Source organism: Lipotes vexillifer, unplaced genomic scaffold (genome assembly GCF_000442215.2).
Source record: "Lipotes vexillifer unplaced genomic scaffold, Lipotes_vexillifer_v1.1 scaffold539, whole genome shotgun sequence".
In the NCBI taxonomy this organism is placed as follows: domain Eukaryota; kingdom Metazoa; phylum Chordata; class Mammalia; order Artiodactyla; family Lipotidae; genus Lipotes; species Lipotes vexillifer.
In genome coordinates, this window is record NW_006789542.1 from 756,785 (window position 1) to 775,898 (window position 19,114).

General features: G+C 46.5%; 1 protein-coding gene across 1 annotated transcript in view; it reads right to left on the minus strand.

The window, feature by feature from the left end:
- ITGA9 (integrin subunit alpha 9) overlaps nt 1-19,114 on the minus strand; it is a 371,922-nt gene that overhangs the window by 116,397 nt on the left and 236,411 nt on the right. The window contains exon 18 of the mRNA XM_007462694.1: nt 14,467-14,617. Within this exon, the coding sequence (XP_007462756.1) occupies nt 14,467-14,617 (151 nt within the window). The remainder of the gene's footprint in view (nt 1-14,466; nt 14,618-19,114) is intronic.

Here is a 19,114-nt window from a genome sequence, read left to right on the forward strand (position 1 = left end):
GGGGGTAGCATTTCTCCATTTCTCTGATTCTTGGTGGTTTCCCTTTCCAGGGAGATATGAAATTAGCATCTCTCTCCAAACTATTAGTTGTTTAAAAAGAGCATTTAATACTTAAAAACTACTAGTGCAATGTAAAACCTACTGGAACTGACACAGTAGTCATAAAGTAGGTAGAAAGACAGAAATATCCTTCATTTATCTATATATATATCCACCATCCATACATTTGTTCATTCAACAATATTAAGATCCGACTACATCCCAGGCATTTAGGTGTCAGGGATGAATCAGTGACTAAAAAGTCACTCAAGATAGTTAGAAACAATTAGTATGTCAGATGACAGGTTTGATGAAGAAAATTAGGGTACGGGGATGAGATGAGGATGTCTGGAACAGTAGGATATTTCTAATCAGGTGCCATCTGACCAGAGGCAAGAAGGAAGGGAGGGAGTGGGCCATATGCACATCTGAAGAAGAGTCAGTGCAAAGGCCCTGAGGCAGGAACAAGCTTGGTGTGTTGAAAGGAACAGCAAGGAGGCCATTGCAGCTACAGTGGAGAGGGCAAGGAGGAGAGGGGTGGATATGTTCACAGAAGCAGCAATTGGGTTGGGTCTTATGGAGCCTTATGGGTACTGAACGGAACGAAGCTTTACAATGAGATGGGAAGCCACTGGAGGGTTGTACGCAAAGGAGTGTAACAGAGCAAGGGTGAAAGCAGGAGTCTAATTAGGAAGGAAGCCACTGCAGCAAATAATAGGCAAAGAAGATGGTAACCTGGGCCAGGATGGAAGCAATGATGATGGCAAAAAGTGGTTGCCTTAAAGACGGACTCTGCAGGTCCAGCCAGCAGGCCACGGTGGGACAGCTGAGGGGTGAGAGAGAAAGAGGGAACCAGGAAGAATGGAGTTGCTGTTTCCTGCAAATGGAACTGGTCTGGGGGGATTAGGATCCCACTTTGGACATCCTTCTCTCCTGTTAGAAATGTTCTCATTCATGATGTGGGTGATGACTAGATGGATACAGATGTATGCAAAAAATTATTGATCTGCACACTTAAGATGTATGTATTTTAATCTATGTAAATTGTATCTCAAGGGGAAAAATGCTATTAAAGACTAAAAATGAACCCCCCAAAATGAACTAATTAACTATACTAATAGTTGTTGATGGGTCCAGAAAAAAAAAAGACGGAGAAATGAGCCCTGGATTCGGCCAGGTGGAGGTGATGCTTGTCTGCATGTCACCTGTTAGTCACACAGCCAGTCTCAAGCACAGGGAACCTTCCCCTTTTCTCTAGTTGAGCACACATTCTCTTTATCTCAGTCTTTGTGTGGCAGCTGTGCTCACGGCTCAGTGACCCTGTTACCTCTAGGAAGGGGACCACCCCCCCACACACCCCGCTCCCTGTCCTGAGACCTTCCTCTAGAAGCCTCAGGACCCCTCCCTGGTTTTGAATTTCTCTGTTTTCTCCAGCATACGTTCCTTTACAGAAGAGCTCACCTTGTTGCTTCCTGAATGGTGGAATGGCTGCCATTTTAAAATTTAGCACTAGAGAGAAGCAGCATCACCTCTAGCCACGGAGACAGAGACTGATTTCCACAGTCGGCCAACCAGATTTTCAGGAAAGCATCTGAGAGACTTCCTGGCGGCTCAGACAAGGAAAGCTGGGCCAAAAGGTGATGTTAGCATCAGCTCAGCCACTTACTGGTTGTGTGACCTCAGTCTCATTAACCTTTATGAGTCTTGAACATAAAATGATTGTTTTCCCTTAACTTTGGGCGTCTCAACTCCCTCATCTACACATTGGGAATAAGAGCCCCCATCACACAGGGCTGTGGTGAGGGCTCAATGAGATAAACCCCCCAGCCCCGTGCTTGAAGGATGCTTCATAAAAGCCTCCTCCTTCCCTCCCCAGGCACTCCGTGAGCACCTCCATGTCTGCCCAGAGGGCATCACACCCAGAGCACCACCAGGCCCCTGCTCCAAGTGCATTTACGGTCCTCATCAATGTCTTGGTAAGTTACCAAGTTAGATGACCTGAAGTCAGGAGCTCAGACCTCCCTCAAATTTTGCAATGCAGGCAAATACCTAAGGATCATGTTGAAATGCAGATACTGGTCAGCAGATCCGGGTAGTCAGGGTGGAGATTTTGCATGTCTAACAGGCTCCTAGGTGAGGCTGTGCTGCTGGTCCATGACTGTATTTTGAGTAGCAAGGCTATAAATGACCCAACTTCCAAATAGCATAAAAAGACCAGAAAAAATTAGAATAAAGGCATCACAAATAAATGCAAGTGTGCTGTGGCTGCCACGTTAACAGAAATATCATTTTTAGACCTAGGGCAATAATAACTCTATGCTGGGCACACTGGATAGCAGTGCAGGCCTGAGTTTTACATTTTAAGAAGGAAACAGATAAATAGAACAGTAAAGAAGGGGCTGGAAATATATATACCAAACAGTCAGAAGGACAGGGGTACGGGACCTTGACCTTTCTTTCTTTCTTTCTCTTTTTTTTTTTTTCTGCGGTACGCGGGCCTCTCACTGCTGTGGCCTCTCCCGTTGCGGAGCACAGGCTCCGGATGCGCAGGCTCAGCGGCCATGGCTCATGGGCCCAGCCTCTCCGCAGCATGTGGGATCTTCCCGAACCGGGGCACGAACCCATGTCCCCTACATCGGCAGGCGAACTCTCAACCACTGCTCCACCAGGGAATCCCAACCTTGACCTTTCTTGCACAGATTGGCCTGGATGTAGAGCTGGAGCACCTCTGTTGGAGGCCCTGAATTGAAATACAGTGACATCTTGATTGGAATGGCTTCATCTTGTAAAAATAAGAAATGCAAGTATCGATGATAGATAAGGTGGACAGATAGAAATTATCTTATACTTTATCAGGATCCAAAGTCTACTGAAGGAGTAGTCCCCTTGGGCACTGCTTATTAGGCAGAACTGGGTCACATCACCTGCTGGTTCTCACCAGGGGCTCTGCTGCACCTGACTATGGCCAAACTAGATCTCCCCAAAAGGTATTCTTGAGGGCGACTGCAAAATAAATCCTAAATGCAGTAACTCAGAGCTTGAAAAAACTTCGGCAGAAGAACAATAAGACAGTAATTGTGCCGGTCACTTGCCTGTTTGTCTGTGATTCATTCCCTGCCCTTCCCCCTTTCTTCTTCTTTTTTAAAAAAATTAACCAATTTATTTATTTCTGGCTGCGTTGGATCTTCGTTGCTCCGTGTGGGCTTTCTCTAGTTGTGGCAAGTGGGGGCTTCTCTTCGTTGCGGTGCACAGTCTTCTCACTGCAGTGGCTTCTCTTGTTGTGGAGCACGGGCTCTAGGCGCACGGGCCTCAGCAGTTGTGGCTCGTGGGCTCTAGAGCACAGGCTCAGTAGTTGTGGCGCACAGGCTTAGTTGCTCTGCGGCATGTGGGATCTTCTCAGACCAGGGATCGAACCCGTGTCCTCTGCATTGGCAGGCGGATTCTTAACCACTGTGCCACCAGGGACCCCTCCTTCCTCCTTTCTGCTTTGTATCTCAGAGACACTTGCAAACAACCACTCCCAGGTTCCTGTTGGGGCTGACTCTGCCGATGCATCCCAATGCCACTCTTCTCTTCCTCCCCGTAAAAAGAACCTGGCTGTGTTTGGGGTGGCAGTGTGTCCAGCCAGCAAAACTCATCTCCCAGCCTCCCTTGTGGCTGGGGTGGCCATGTGACATGGTTCTGCAATGAGATGTACATGGAAAATGCTGAGTGGAGCTTCAGGAAAGCTCCTTAAAAGAGAGCAGCCCTGTTATGTTCCTTCTTCTTATTGCCTGGAATACAGTTGCAGTGCTGGAAGTGGACACCAAGAAGCAATGTGTATGAGGCAAGGCTGAGTGGAAAGAGAGAGGAACTGGGTTTCTGATGGTATCGTACAATTACTTACCAGTCCACTTTGAGACTTATTATTACAAAGGAAAAATCAAAATCTCATTAGGATCACTTACATGCAGCCAAACACATTTCTAACTGGTTTTTAAAATCAGCTGCTTAATCTACTTGCTTAGGAGAACAGGACAGGCTGGCTAGTTATTCTCAGGTGGCTGGGGAAGAATGATGCCAGTGGCCATCAGGGAGCAGGGATGCTCCTTGTAAGGCTGGCCTCAAAGGGATGAAATGACAGCTCTAGAAAACTGGACTGCAATGGACCACAGCAGTGCATTCATGTTGTCTCTTAAATTCCAAGGGCCTCCACAGTTGCTGATTCCCCTATTCAGGAGCTGGCAGAAATATCCTGTGTGCAACTGACACTGAGAACATCACAAAAACACCTCAAGAGCTCAAAGATCTTTGTCCATATGCTTGTACTATACCTTCAGATCACAGAGAGCACCCACTGATGGTAATCCTGCTGTAGCAAGTGCTTTTAGTGGTCCACGCCATCCCCTGGGTCCCCTTGATGTATCCACCCTCTGGCTTCAGTGCGCATTTGCTTTCACGAACCAGCACCTGTGGGTTTTCTGAGGCCTGCCCTCTGGCTTCTGGAGCTGCTCCATCCACACCTCACCCTCAGAGCGTGGAAAGTGCCTGGGACTTCATTTCCTCTGTAACTGGCCCTTAACCAATGACCAGTGCTCGTGGGAGAACCAAAGCCCAGGCTCCTGGCCTTGAGATGTGGCAGTGCCAAGGTGTGGTCCCCATTTCAGAGCTCAGGTGAGGCCACCCTCTTCAGGACTTCGCCTGAGACGCACCCTTTCTTGCCCTGCCCCCCAACTCCCCACGTGGAGCTCCCTGGGGAGCACATCCCTCATAAACCACTTGACATGAATCCTCACCTCGGGATCTGCTTCAGGAAACCCAGCCTGAAACACCTAATTCTTCTTGATTTTTTTAGTTTTCTTTTGTTGGACTTAGCAGATGAATTTCACGGCTTTCTTTTTAAGAGGTGCTGTGCTGCTTTATAAAAAAGATTTAAAATCCAAGACTCCCCCTTTCCTCTTAAAAGAGGAAATTGTTAAATTGCTGTTGTGCAGTTCATTAGGGAAAAAAATATAGAGGTTTAACATGTGTTTTCTAAACTCCCCCTGCACATATCTGCCCAAGTCCTGCAGCTCTGGAAAACTTCTTTCGTGAAAAATCCTTGTCATAGCTACAGCTCTGTTGACATTTCTCAAGCAAAACGTAGCCTTCCTTCCCAATGCAGTGAATACACAAATGCAGCTTTTCACACACGTGAAAACTGAACCCCGCCGTGGAACACTGAGGCCACGGTGTAATTTAAAATGGGTGTCTGGGTTTCTCCCCCACTTCCTCGCTGCTGGCTGTCACAGAAAGGGCCCAGCCTTCCTCCCAGGCACAGCTTCACTCTGGGTTAGGACAGCTCTGATGGGGTCAGAAAAATGCTAGCACGATGGCCACAGGTAACCCAGGGTGAGGGCCTGCAAACCTGGCCTGGTCCCTGCTCCCCACCACCCACACTCCTCCTCTCCAGGAGGAAGGTCAGGGCTGGCAGAAATAAGTCAGAAACTCGAGGGGCTCTAGGGAACATGGGATTTGCCTCTGACAAGCGGGATGGGGAAGACCATTGGAGTGAGAGAGTGTGCTCTGTGTTAAGAGCTTCAAATGGCCCTTGGAGCCAGGTGAGGTCTTTCTGCCTGGCATTAAGCGGGAAGTTCAAGGTAAAGCACCAGGGGGCTTGGGGCACTGGATTAAAAACAGGAAAGGGGCGGAAAAGACTTACTACTTTCTGAGTATCAATATCCACCCTCAGGGCTCTCTTACAAGGGCAAGCAGCAAGTTCATGCATCATCTTAATGGCCTGGCCAAGATGACTATAAACACCTAAGGGTTACATTTTACTCGAGGCTACTATTAACTTGACAAGAGACACCGGAGAAAGCAGAACACAATGAAAATCAGTTCCTGCCATGAACTGGGGCAGTGGCAAGGTGCAGGAAGGCTGTATGAAATCTGTTTACACGCTCAATGATGAGGTGCACGCACTTCCGCCCGCAAACCCTTCCAAAGCACGATGCTGGGCTGCCCAGCTCCACTTAATACATTTCATTTTATCCCTGTGTACGGATGTGGCTTCTGTGTGGAACCTTTTGTCTTGAGAACAGGCCAGGTCACTCCCACAAACATAAAGGTATACAAACATGGCAGGGTCTAATCTTGCCTGATCTACCTGGGTTAGAAATTGGATCAGTCTTATGGCCTGGGGCCACGTTGAATGGTTTACCTTGAACTTTAGAAGGGGTTGCCCTTTCTGGGGTAAATGTAGACGCAGCTGGAAGAATCACTTTACAAGAGATACAAACTTGTTAGCCCTCTGTGTGTCTTGTCGTAAAGAATAAGCCACTGAAAGCTGCGGAAGCTGCCCTGCAGCTTTTCCCCGCCAAAGCTGAGTTTAATTCAGAACTCAAAGCACTCACTGCTCAGAAAAAGCAAAACTGGGCTTCCCTTCCGGCATCTTTCTACATTATTGTCACACCTCCCACGTTAGACCCTGTCATAGAGGAAATAAATGGACATAGGCTCGTTCCTCCATTGCAGCTCCTCCAGAAGACTAGGAAGTGATGCAACAACTCATCAGTCGAATCCAGTGACTTACAACCAATGGGTGACAAGCAGGAACTACACTTCTTACAAACAGGAAGTGCTCCGAATGCGATCAAACGCATCACAGTGGAGGGTCTATGTTCTCCCCACTTGATTCATGATCACTCATCCTCCTCACCTGTCTCCCTCCTCCAGCTTATCATATTAAGTGGTCAGAGAAAGACAAATACCCAATGATATCACTTATATGTGGAATCTACAAAAATGTTATTTACAAAACAGAAACAGACTCACAGCCATAGAAAACAAACTTATGGTTACCAAAGAGGACAGCAGAGGGGAGGGGGGAGAGATAAATCAGGAGCTTGGGATTAACATATACATATTACTATATGTAAACTAGATAAAGAGGGAAGAGATATGGGGATATATGTATATGTATAGCTGATTCACTTTGTTATAAAGCAGAAACTAACACACCATTGTAAAGCAACTATACTCCAATAAAGATGTTAAAAAAATAAAATAAAATAAATAAAATAAAATAGACAACAAGGACCTACTGTATAGTACAGGGAACTATATTCAATACCTTATAATAACCTATATGGGAAAAGAATCCAAGAAAGCATAGATATATGTATATGTATGTGTAACTGAATCACCTGCTGTACACCTGAAACTAACACAACATTGTAAATTAACTATACTTCAATTAAAAAAAAAAGGTAAGGGACTTCCCTGGCGGTCCAGTGGTTAAGACTCCATGCTTCCGATGCAGGGGGCATGGGTTCAATCCCTGGTCAGGGAACTAAGATCCCATATGCCGTGCAGCACAGCCAAAAAAAAAAAAAAAATTTCATGAACACCACATTTGGGTTGACCCTCTCCAATTCCCTCCTTCTCCTCAATACACACTCACTCTCCAGTGTCTGGCTAGCTGATCTGCTGCCCAGAGGTAGACCTGAATTGCCATCAAGGCTGCAGACAAACTAGGTTCTACCAGAAATCCAGGTCCATGGGCCAAACAGGCAGGCAAGACAAAAGGACTAGAACATGTAGAAAACAGCAAAGCGGGAGGTCACGACTGGTGGCCTACAGGCTGGATGCAGTCAAGCGGACATGTTTTGTTTGGCCCATACAATGTTCAGAGAATATTTTAATTAGCTGCCAATGCCATGAGATTTCACATAAAAATGTGGATTTTTGGCTTTTGTTGAAAAATAGGAAGTCTGGCAAACTGGCCCTCACTCCCATCTGGCAACAGGTGACCGCTGCTGGGCATGCGCTGCCTTCTGTGGAATAGGCTGGAATCCTCCATTTTTCCACAGTCTCCACTGCTTTCTACTGTCCCACACCCAGCCCCCCTCACCCATTTACAACACCTGCCTTGCCCCACTCCTGTAGACTGTGAGGTGTGCGCCTGCAGAATCCCAGTGAAGTGCTATGAGGCCAACTTACAACTTCTGGAAGCCTAGAAAGTGAGGTGCTCAGGGTGGAGGTGCTGGTGAGCCCTGCTCAGATGGCTTGCACCTTTCAGGCTGCTCCAGCCCACTTCCAGCTGCCAGGGTCTGCATCTCTGTGCCTGAGAACATCGTTCCAGAACCGTGTAGATGGCTCTGGCCATGCACATTATAAGACATTAGTACTGGCAGAATGAACACCTCGAGAAGGCCTCAACCACTGACTCTTTGGGAGGGGGTGTAAATCCCCAGCTCCCTCACCCCTGAAGCTTGTGTTCTGTCCTGTTTCCCGAGTTGCCCTGCAGGATGAAGTCCCATCACCCACTGTGGTACCTGGTGTAAAAGCACCCTCTTCATTAGCTGCCTTCACCTGCCTGTATCACTTCACTTCCTTACCAGTGTTTCCTGCACCTCTCAAATAAATGAATTGACCTCAATTCCTTGTTTCAAGGTCAGCATCTGGGAGACCCAAATCAAGAGTGCAGGCTGTGGAGAAGAGACTAGGTCAGGAGCCTGCCCTTCCTCTCTCTTCTTTCCCAGCGTGGGCTTCCCTAACTCCAAGGCAAACTGCTGCGTCCCCTTTGTACCCAAAAGTCAGCTGGGAGCTCTCCTGCACCTGCTTGAAACTTACAATGTCCGTGTTCCACGTGTGCACGGCAGTCAATACCATAAAGATGTACTCATGAACCCAGCCTCTTTTTTTGAGTTTCTCTCGCTCATGTGAGTTATTCATGAGTGCAGGAGTCCTACCTGACAAGCTACTTCAGCACAGAACAGCAGGCATCAGCGTTCCCAAAATGTCCTGACATCACCCTGCCACTAGGCATGGTACTGGTCCTTTGTCCCTCATGGGCAACCTCTTTCCATCTCGCTGTATTCCTTTTGTCCCTCCTCCTTTGCTCTCCTCTGCCGTCTCACCCTTACTCCAGCCCAGCTCTGGACTTCACCTCCCAAATAAATTCGCCCACCCCACCCACCGACCCCAGGTCTGCAATGTTGGCACCGGCTGACACCAACTCTTCAGACGCCCATCCATCTACCCCTAGCATCTGTCTAGGGATTTTGTCCAACCCAAGACTAGCTGTCACAGTAGCGACTTGCTTCACCTTCAAAGCAACTTCTCAGCACCTCTGTAGAGCAGCTGGCATCTTGTACTTTAAATGCTGCCTGATATGTCTTTCACCCTATTAGGCTCTGAGCTCCCTGGGAGCTAGGACCAGCACTTATTCCTCCTTGTGTCTCCTAGCAGCCGGTACAGTCCCTGGCACTTAGCAGATACTTAATCACTGCTGTCCAAACAACTCCATTCCTGTTCCACGGATGCAAGAAGAGCTAAGTCCCTTTGTGCCAAGTAGCACCAAGGCAAGAAACGACAACTCAACTTTATCTTGATTCCAGTGCCACATAGCTGTATGACTCCAGAGGGCACCGTTCATGTTGTATTCTACGGAACTGTATTCTGAGGTGTCGCTCACATAGAGCCCAAGGTGAACGTGACCCTAAAGTTGTATGATGCAGTGGTATTCCAAACCATGTTTTCTCCATTCTTATTCTCTCTTTTAGCTTTATGTAGGTGAGAGAAAAGTCATCCCTGTGCAGCCCACATTCTTATAAGCAGTCTTCCCTTAAAGGAAGAACAAATCCACGAAAGCAGCCTCGCATGAGATAGAAAAATCCATCTCAAGTGATATTTTTTTGTTCAGCCTCAGAAACTGATATATCACTAATTGTGTGATGACAGAGAAGACTGGAGGCCTTGTAGTCAGGGCCTGGGACCTGAGTTGCTTTGTGATTCTGGACAAGAGGGACAGCTAGTCATCCACCCATCCACCCATCCACCCAACTATCCATCTACCCACATCACCTGTGCAGCCATGCGAGGGGCCTGCATGGGTGACCCCTGAACTGAGATGTGAGGTCAAAGCAGTTCATTAAACAAACTGGGGCTGGGGTATTCCTGGGTAAAGGCAGCTTCAGTAATAAAGTATGAATGGATTCAAGCATGTATGTGGGGGATGGTGAACAACGAGGCCAGGGAGGAAGGGAGGCAGGAAGGACCAGGCTGGGAAGGGCCTCTCATGAACAGCTGAGGAGGCTGAGCTCCATCCTGAAGAATGTGAAGCAGGAGGAGTGACAAGATTAAGTTTCTTCTCAAATTTTTATGGTAAAACAGATTATAGGCTTATTTTTATTAATCTTTAAAATTATATATTTACTGAGGCAATAATTTTTTTACATTTGCTTAATATTTTCAATGTTTGTAAAAATTGTTTTTGCTTACTTTTTTTATTTGGCTTTAATACACTTTTTATTCAACAATACGCTGTATCTGTAACTGTTTCTCAGGAAGAGTTTCACGGCTATTCAAGCTTTCATGACTTTTGTGGCAGATGCTGCCAGTGCCTTGCTCGTGTTCCCTGTAAACACCCGTAGGGCTGGTCACTTGAGGCCAGTCCCCTTCCAGACCCAAAGCTCCCCTATCCCTCTGCCTGAGTTGTTTCCTGGCCCCAGGAAGTATGGCCCAGAGCCAGGGAAGGCTGCAAAGGCTGGACAGTTAATGCCTTTGGAGTGATTCTCCATGGATGAGCAACAGAAGTTGGTGGACAAACCCTCCAGCAGCTTCCTTACCCTACAGAGCAGTGAGTCTGAGGGGTGACTCTGTCTCTCAGAGGGGCTGCAGCAGGATGGAGCCCGAACTGCCCACAGCACCACCTGCCCCTCCGTGCGCACTCTCCTGTCTCTAGTCACTCACCACTCCCACACCGTGCCCCACCCCCACCCCCGGAGACCACTCTCTGAACTCCCTACACCACCATCAGTGTGTCTGGGTCTGCTTTGGGGGGAATCCAAAACAGGAGAGTTAGTAGACTTTACAAATTCTTATATATTCAAGGATATCTTTATTTTGCCTTTACCATGGAGGGCAAGTTGGTTGGGTATAGAATTCTTATTTCACCATGGAACAATAATTTCTAATTATTGCTATTAATGTTACAGAAATCTGTAGAAAATGGCTTTCTTTGTTTTCTGTTAGGTACGAGTAGTATCATTTTTATACCTGTAAAATTAGAAATGTCATGAGGTTATGTGTAAACATTAAACTGTTCTTAACACTTTTGCCTAATGTCTGCAGCACCCATTCAAGAAAATGGAGATCCTTCTTTGCTGTCTACTCATGTCTTCTATTCCAGTGATTCTGGAACTGCTTCTATTTGCTCATTCTCCAGCCTCCACCTTCCATACCTAGTCTTCACTGGCATCCTTCTCCACTGCTCTGTTCTTTTTCTCTGAATTCTCAGAAACCTCCTCAAATACACCCTCTGCAACAATGAATCAACTTCCCGTACTGCCAATTCTGCTCTCTCCTGATCATAACACATTTTTTTTTTCTTTTTGGCCATGCTGCTCAGCATGCAAGATCTTAGTTCCCCAACCAGGGATCTAACACAGGCCCCCTGCAGTGGAAGCATGGTGTCTTAAGCACTGGACTGCCAGGGAAGTCCCCATAACACATATTTTGATTCTGTCATTACCTTCTTGGTTTCATTATAATATTTCCTTATGCCACTCAAAACCTTTATTTTTGCTTCTCTCTCATCCCATTCCCTTTTCTTCTCAGTCTGTTGTTCTACTATCTGATCATTTGCTGGGTTCATTTTTTTCTTGAATTTTACTAAAAACAAAAGCAGACGCTCAGTAAAATTTACTTTTGTTTTCTATTAATAGTCTTTTAAAAGGTATGCTTTCCCTCTGTATCTGGAGGTATACTTTTCTTACTTAATGTGCTAGAACCTTTTGGTAGGGCCCATGTTGGTTCTGGTAGGTGGATCATGGTGGGTGGGCCCTCTCCTGTCTCTCTCATTACCCACCTGCATGCCGTTAAAATCTTGCTCTGAGCTGAGTGATGCCATTTATATTCCCCAGTTGCTTAACTTTGCAGTTGTGGTTGTAGTCACAGGAAGGGAATTTTTTTCTCTATTATTCCTTCTCCTGCTACACTGAGGGCCATCTCACCCACCTGCTTTTCTAGCCAGTCCTGCCTCTGCAGCAGCTGCATGATATAATGTCTCTGTGCCCTGCCACCTTTACTGGACTAATGCCCACCACATCCTGAAGAGCCCCTGATACCCTGTCAACTTTCTGCCAAATTGAAACCTAGTGTCTCCTGTGCCAAAGGTTTTAAAGGTTGCTGGGACTCAATGCCAAAGAGATAAAAATGTGCTCTCATTGGCCCCATGATCAGTTACAGTAGCTAGTGACACACCTGTGTCCTTCTCACGTGCGTCGTCCTTGACTGACCAGAGTCCCCTTGTCCAGGATGTCAGGGAGGCTACTCACCACCGCCCCCAGTGGTCAATGATGATGACAGGGTGGAAATGGTGCTCCCCTTCCACTTCAAGGGGGGACAATTCTGCTGAGTGATTTATGCTCTAGGGCATTCCCCCACCTCTTTCCACCCCACAACCCAGACCAAGGCTGGATTTTATACCCTTACTCAGCCCTATCTGCCCCAACCTGCTTCCCTCACTACTTTTCTCCTGAGAACATTCCTCCAATAAATCAGGTGCACCTGGATCACATGCAGTAAGGAGGGAATGGGAAAATGTATGTAAAACCCGTGGTGTATAATACATGGTCAATAAATGCTACTTCCCATTACCCAAATAATTATGATTAAGGATATAACCATTTGCTCATACTAATCTCTGTAGAAGATATTCATCATAATATTATTTAAAAGAGAATAAAATTGGAAATAATCTAAATATCCAATAGTAGGAATTCATAGGCAATCCATACTATATCCTATGATAGAATATTATACAGTCTCCAAGCCAAAAAGAAAAACATGGTGAAGGGAAGTAAAGCAAGATGCAGGAGGCTACTTAGTTTATAAATAATACCACCAAGTCCTATGTACTAACAGAGTGGGGCAAGCTCTGAGCTTCCTAGCAGACAACAGAGACAACGAAGCTTAGATGGTCATAAGGATGACTGTGTCCACAGATATGAACAAGCCAAAATGCTCTGGAAAAGCACAGCTATTCCTAATTCTGAAACAGAGAGGAAGTTCTCCCATGGGTCCTGAGTGACAGGAATACATTCAATGTGATGACCCAGTCACCAGCCACATCCTCTTAGTTACCATAAAGGTGAGTTCCACAGGTCTGGTCCCTGAGTGAACCCCCCTCCCCCCATCCACCCTCCTACGCCCCACAAGAAGACTCATCACAGCACATAACATTCTGTAAAAGAGATTCGGTGCACAGCCAGGTAATAGAACCCTGAAGATTCTTGGCTCCCTCTGGACTGGGCTTAAATCAGGGACAACTTTGGGGGTGTAGAAGTGGCTGGAAAGCACGCCCTTCTTGCATTCAATGCCTCTGTGGCCTCCCCACCCTGTAGCTCCAGAAGCTACGGAGCATCAGAGATTCTAACATGACCGCTTGGGACGTTCTTGAAGCACCTTTCAGGATGCCTCCATATGCCCCAGCTGCCCCCTAAGCCAGGCAGGGTTGGCACAGTCCTGTCCAAACAACTGAGCCTAGCAGGACCTGTGCCTGGACAGAGGCTGCCCACCGCCCGAAGGCACACCAAACGCTCACCTGTGGGCAGGGCCAAGGTTTCCCTTGGAAAGTGATTCCGGCTCCATTTTTACACAGACATCAAGGCGCTGCAGTTCAAATCTGTGAACACTTTGAAAAGCTGCAAAACCTCCCATCGGAACAGCTGCCCACAGTCAGACAACCACCAGGTAGAAGTCGGTCTATCCGAGTCCACTCATTCCTCCTGCCACCTACGTTTGAGACCCATTACTCTTTCTTCCCCAAAGTGGTTCACTGAGGGGGATTATGGGACCAGAGAGAATCCCAGCTCCTTTTTCCTTTCTGAGTCATGCTATTTAAACGTCAATCATGCAAATAAATTAAATCACTCTTTAAAACTCACTCAATTCACGGAAATAATTTAATTTCCTCAATTCACTAAAATATCTCAGGACTAAATCAATATGCCAAAGCAGAGGCAGATGTTCATGACCCTCGAATGGAAAACATCAAGGGCACCATTGGCGATAACGTGCATGATAAGCAGTGATCTGTTCTCATTTCTTATCTGGTTTTTCACAACAACTACTGACCTACAGTGGGAATACTCTAGAACATGCGTGTGCCGGAGATGATGACTGTATCATCTCAGAGAAGGGGCCAGACATAAAACTGTGCAGAGAGGGTTTCACAAGAGAGAAGGGATGGGAAACAGTGTGAGATATGGATACGGCTCCGATGCATCGTGGGTATTTACGGTTTCTTCTTTGGCTTTTACCAGCAATGCTTTCTAAGTTCAGGAGGAAAAAATTATAATTCCAAACGATCCTCCACATAAAGGAATAATCTGCAGAATCACTGCATATTCCAAGGTACGATGAAAGTCAGCAAATGCACTAGATGTGGGTCCTTCTTACCTTCTGCCACATGTTGATGAAGAAGAGCTCCCGGGAAACGTTGAAGGACACGTTGGCATCATAGGCATCGTCCCCGAGGTTGGAGATGGAGATGTTTAGGGAGATATTCTTCACAGCCCCCATAGCTAGATACGGGGTTCTGTCATCAACACTGCAAGGAAATATGAACAGCAATAAATGTTCTGAAGCTTTCACTGATATAACATGAGGCTTCAGGGGATAGCTGAGAGTGGGGGCAGAACTACAAGTCCCAGGAAGCCCAGTAACTAGCCATGCATCCTGGGGCACTCAGTCAGCCCCCATGGGCCTCAGCTTTGTCATCTAAGCATGGGGAGTTCTATGGTCCTGTGTTGCCTAACTCACTAAGCTGTCCTGTGGCTCATGTGAAATCTAGTGCATCCAACTTGGAAAATTATAAGACATTTAATAACCTATACATGGAATTTGGTCATATAGTAATTCATTCAAATATTTCTGAGCACCTACTACATGCCAATCACTACTCTATGTGCTAGAGAAAGCAGGGAACAAAAGAGAGTTCTTGCTTTCCTGTAGCTTCACGGAGACAAAAAACACATACACAAAGAAGCAAACATACAGTCAGATTGTGATAAGAGCAACGGAGAAAACTTACAAAAGGTAAGAAGGATAGAGGACACCAGATTTGGAGGGAGAGTGCGGTGCAATTTTAAATAGGCTGATCAGGGAAGCTTCACTGATGAGGTGACCTCTCAGTAGAAATTGGAAGAAAGAAAGAGAGCAAGATACCCAGATATCTGAAAACTAAAGGAAAAGTTGTGTCTGGTGTATTCAAGGGCAGCAAGGAGACCCGTGTGGCTGGAGAGGGGTGAGTAAGGGGCAGAGTGGGAGGAAATGGGCTTAGAGGTGAAGGGAGTAGGGGTGGGCAGACCACGCATTGTGGGCCATCCCTAGGCCCATGGTTTGCCTCTGAGACAGGAGCTCCTGCAGGCCTCTGAGCAGGGCATGGTGTGGCCTGACTTCAATGTTTAAAGGCTCACTGGATGTGATGTGAACAGTCCAGAGTGAGTGGTTGGTGGGGAGAAGGAGAGAGCTTGGTTTGAAGGTACTTGTAATAATTCAGGTGTAAGAAGACGGCAGCCCAGACCACAGTGTAGAAGCTGAGGTCATATTCTGGATGTCTCAAAGGTTGTGCCAACAGATTTTGCTTATGGACTGGATGAAGGGAAGAGGGGTCACTTATTGAGATGGGAAAGACCATGGGTACAGAAGGTCAGCCGAGAAAATCCAAATGCCTACTGAATTTTTAAGAAGAGATGCTGACATAGTTGGATGTAAGGGTCTAGAGTGGAAGGAGGGGTCAGGGTTGGAGGTATGCATTTGGGTGGACTAGAAATGATCACTAGGGAATGCATGTAACTAGAGAAGGGGGTCTCATGTTTAGGAGCTAAAGATGACGAGGAGCCAGCAAAGGAGACTGAAAAAGAGTGGCTAAGGAGATGGGAGGAAAACCAAGAGAGACAGTCTCCAAGCAGCCACATGCTTCAAGAAAGGAGTAATCAGTTTCGTCAAATATGGTAATCTAACATGAGGAATTAGAACTGGCCACTGGAATTAGCCATCTGGAGGCCATTGGTAATCTTGATAAGAACTGCTGAAATGCAGTGACAGGGATGATCGGAGTTGGTCTGAGAGAGGTAGGAGGAGAAGAAATGGAAACAATAAGCACAGCTGACTCTTTGGAGGAATTTTTCTATAACGGCGAGCAGAGAAATAGGATTGACAGCTGGTGGGGGAAGTGGGCTCAAGGGAATTGTTTTTTTCTTTTCAGATGGGAATTATTATGGCATATTTACATGATTACAGGAAGGATCTACTAGACAGGGGACAATTAATAAAGACATGACAGGGCACAGTTGCTGGATGGCCTGGTGAACAAACGGAGGGGCTGGCCTCAGCTGGTACGAAGTGAGAAAGTGGAGCGCATGGCCCAGATGCATCAGTAGAAGGGTGGCAGGAACAAATGAAAAGTTCCCCTGTGATTGCTTCCACTTTGCAGTGAAATAGAAGCAGCGTCAAAGACTGGGAAGGGAGAGGGGGAGAGGAGAATATTTGAAGGGTGAGGAGATGGAGGGGAATGGCAGCCCAGGAGAGCGGGGGAGTGAATGGACCATCAACGAGATGAGGATGATGGTGGTGAGGACGATGACAAGGATGAAGATGCACGTGAGGCTGATGATTATTAGATAATGTGAGTTTTGGACAAAATAAATTCACACTGGAGGCCGATCTTTGACTGGCCAGCCAGTTAGTGGCAGATGTGATCAAGCATATGAGGGTTTGAGTAATGGACAGTTGTTACTTTTGGCCACTCAGCATCCTGACACGTTTTTGTTTGGGGGGAATCTCAAGACAGGTGGAAGAACTATCAGCAGAAAAGGGGCAGACCCTCCCTCTGCCCTTCTCTTGGTCATTCAAGTTGTGGGCACTTAACTAAGTGCAGTCACGTGATCTAAGGGTGGTCAAGTGGCCTCAGTGTGGGGGGTGGATGCTGCCAACTGGGGCCATGAATTTTGAGGGCTGCCCAATGACACCAGGGCCCTCTGAGATCATCTGAGGTGGTTGCAGAGGAGTTGAGAGCCCAGGGTTGGCATCCTGGGCTAAGCCTTGCCTCTCCCTCCTGCCTAGGCTCTGAACCAACCCATATCCTTCCAATAAATTCCTTTCCCACTTAAATTAACAAGCACATGTTTATTGTTGTTTGCAACCATTAATACAGCATGAAAGAGAAGAGAACTCTCCAAAATCTCAGTAGGCTATACAACTTTGAAATATGCATTTTTGCGGGGGAGGGGATCATCATTACCCATCCACGAAAAGAGGATCTCACTTTCCTGCATGCTTGGCACGTCAACAAGAATAATGTGCAATCAGAGATCTGATGGCCTTGTTTTTGGAAGAGCTCTGAGGATCCAAACAAGATGTGAAAAATTAACTTGGAGAAAAGTTTCAAATTCTTGAATGGCCTCCAGTAAATGAAGACCCTGACCTCAACCTATTGTGGCAATTATTTGTTATTGTTGGCCATTTTCATTTTAAACAATTGATGGGTTATTTCTGTCCTCCTGTTTGCTTTTTTAAGATTAAAGAAGTAATTCTCAGGCCTTGAAGAGTTATGAGAGAGTTAGCCTTGGGTTATCTCAAGAAGGAATTGCCTAAGCACCCACAAGTAGCCTTAGAAAGTATCCATAGTTTCCAAATGAAATATTAAGCAGAGAGACAAGACAGAAAAGCCCAGGACCATGGGGCAGAGGCTGCCTGCTCACTCCAGTTTTGTCATTCATGTGATCAGCCTCCTTCCCTTGTGTGTAAACGGCAAGGGATCAGGCCAGGGATGTCTAATCTTCTGCAAGCCCCTAAAGCCTCTGTCACTTAATCAGGCAGCAAGGTCACTCCCAGGTTTTCAAAGTCAAGTAAGGCAAACATGGCTCTATGATTAAGGGAAGCCAGGGACCTTCCAGGGCTGAAAGCAAACTCAGACGTTTTAACAAAAGAAGCCTCAACGCTGTTTTCACTCTTTCTTCACATCTGAAAATCCACGTACAAAACAGTACATCTCTGCTTCCAAAGCTATTCTTAGAAATGCAATGCAATGTAGTTTGCTTGGTGCTGGGTACTTTCAAACAAGTTGTCCTGAAACCTTCAACAGCATGACAGCATGAAAAGTTCCTGATGTCAGCTGTATTTTTACAGATGAGGAAATCGAGATGCAGGGAGATAAGGTGGTAAGGTTGCTGAGCATAGAACTCAGTGCCTCCAGTGCCTTCAAAGCACGTCCCTCTCCACCGTTGCCTGCGTTCTCCAGTCCCTTGCCTGTCACACCCTTAGGATGCCCTTTCTGGTCTCCCGTCTGCGTGAAATAAATCTCCCTACTATGAGCTTCTTCAGCCCCAGGGCTCCACCAGCCCTTCATGGCATTTCCCAAGGTTGTCATGACACATTTATTTGTGTGGCTGTTTGATTAAGGATGATCTCTCTCCCCACTAGGATCTAGGCACCAGGGGGCAGGGACTTCTGTCTGGTTTTGCTCATCATTGAACCCTTAGGGATAGAATGGTGCCTGGCACACAGTAGGTGCTCAACAAACCCTTGCTGAATGAATGAATGGCGTGCATGACCTCCCCACAACAGATCATGAGTTCAACCTTTACATTTACAGGTGAAGATGCTGAGCCCCCCACAGGGGACTCCACTCTGATCAAGGTCACCAGGCCATGGAGGTGCTATGCTGGAGCTGGTGCCAAACTTCCTTCATCATGAAGGCTGTCTGAGCTACAACTCATATAATCTCCAGCTCAGCCAGGAAGGGCTTTGGCAAGAAATGTCATTTAATGACATCTGAAAAGAACAGGATTCCGTGAAGACCAACCTCTCGGACGGGACTGCTAAAAGAGTGAAACAATGAGGCACAGTGTTTTTGTGCCAAACATTCCACGGGTGCCTTCTGATTTACTGAAGAACAATCTTTCTAATTTTCAAGGCATTTTAGTCTCTGAGAAATTTTCCCATTAATTCTAATTTGATTCTGCAGTATTTTAGGTGGGTCAGATTTCTATGTACACCAATGACTCTGGTGTACTTTTTTTTTTTTTTTTTTTTTTTTTTTTTT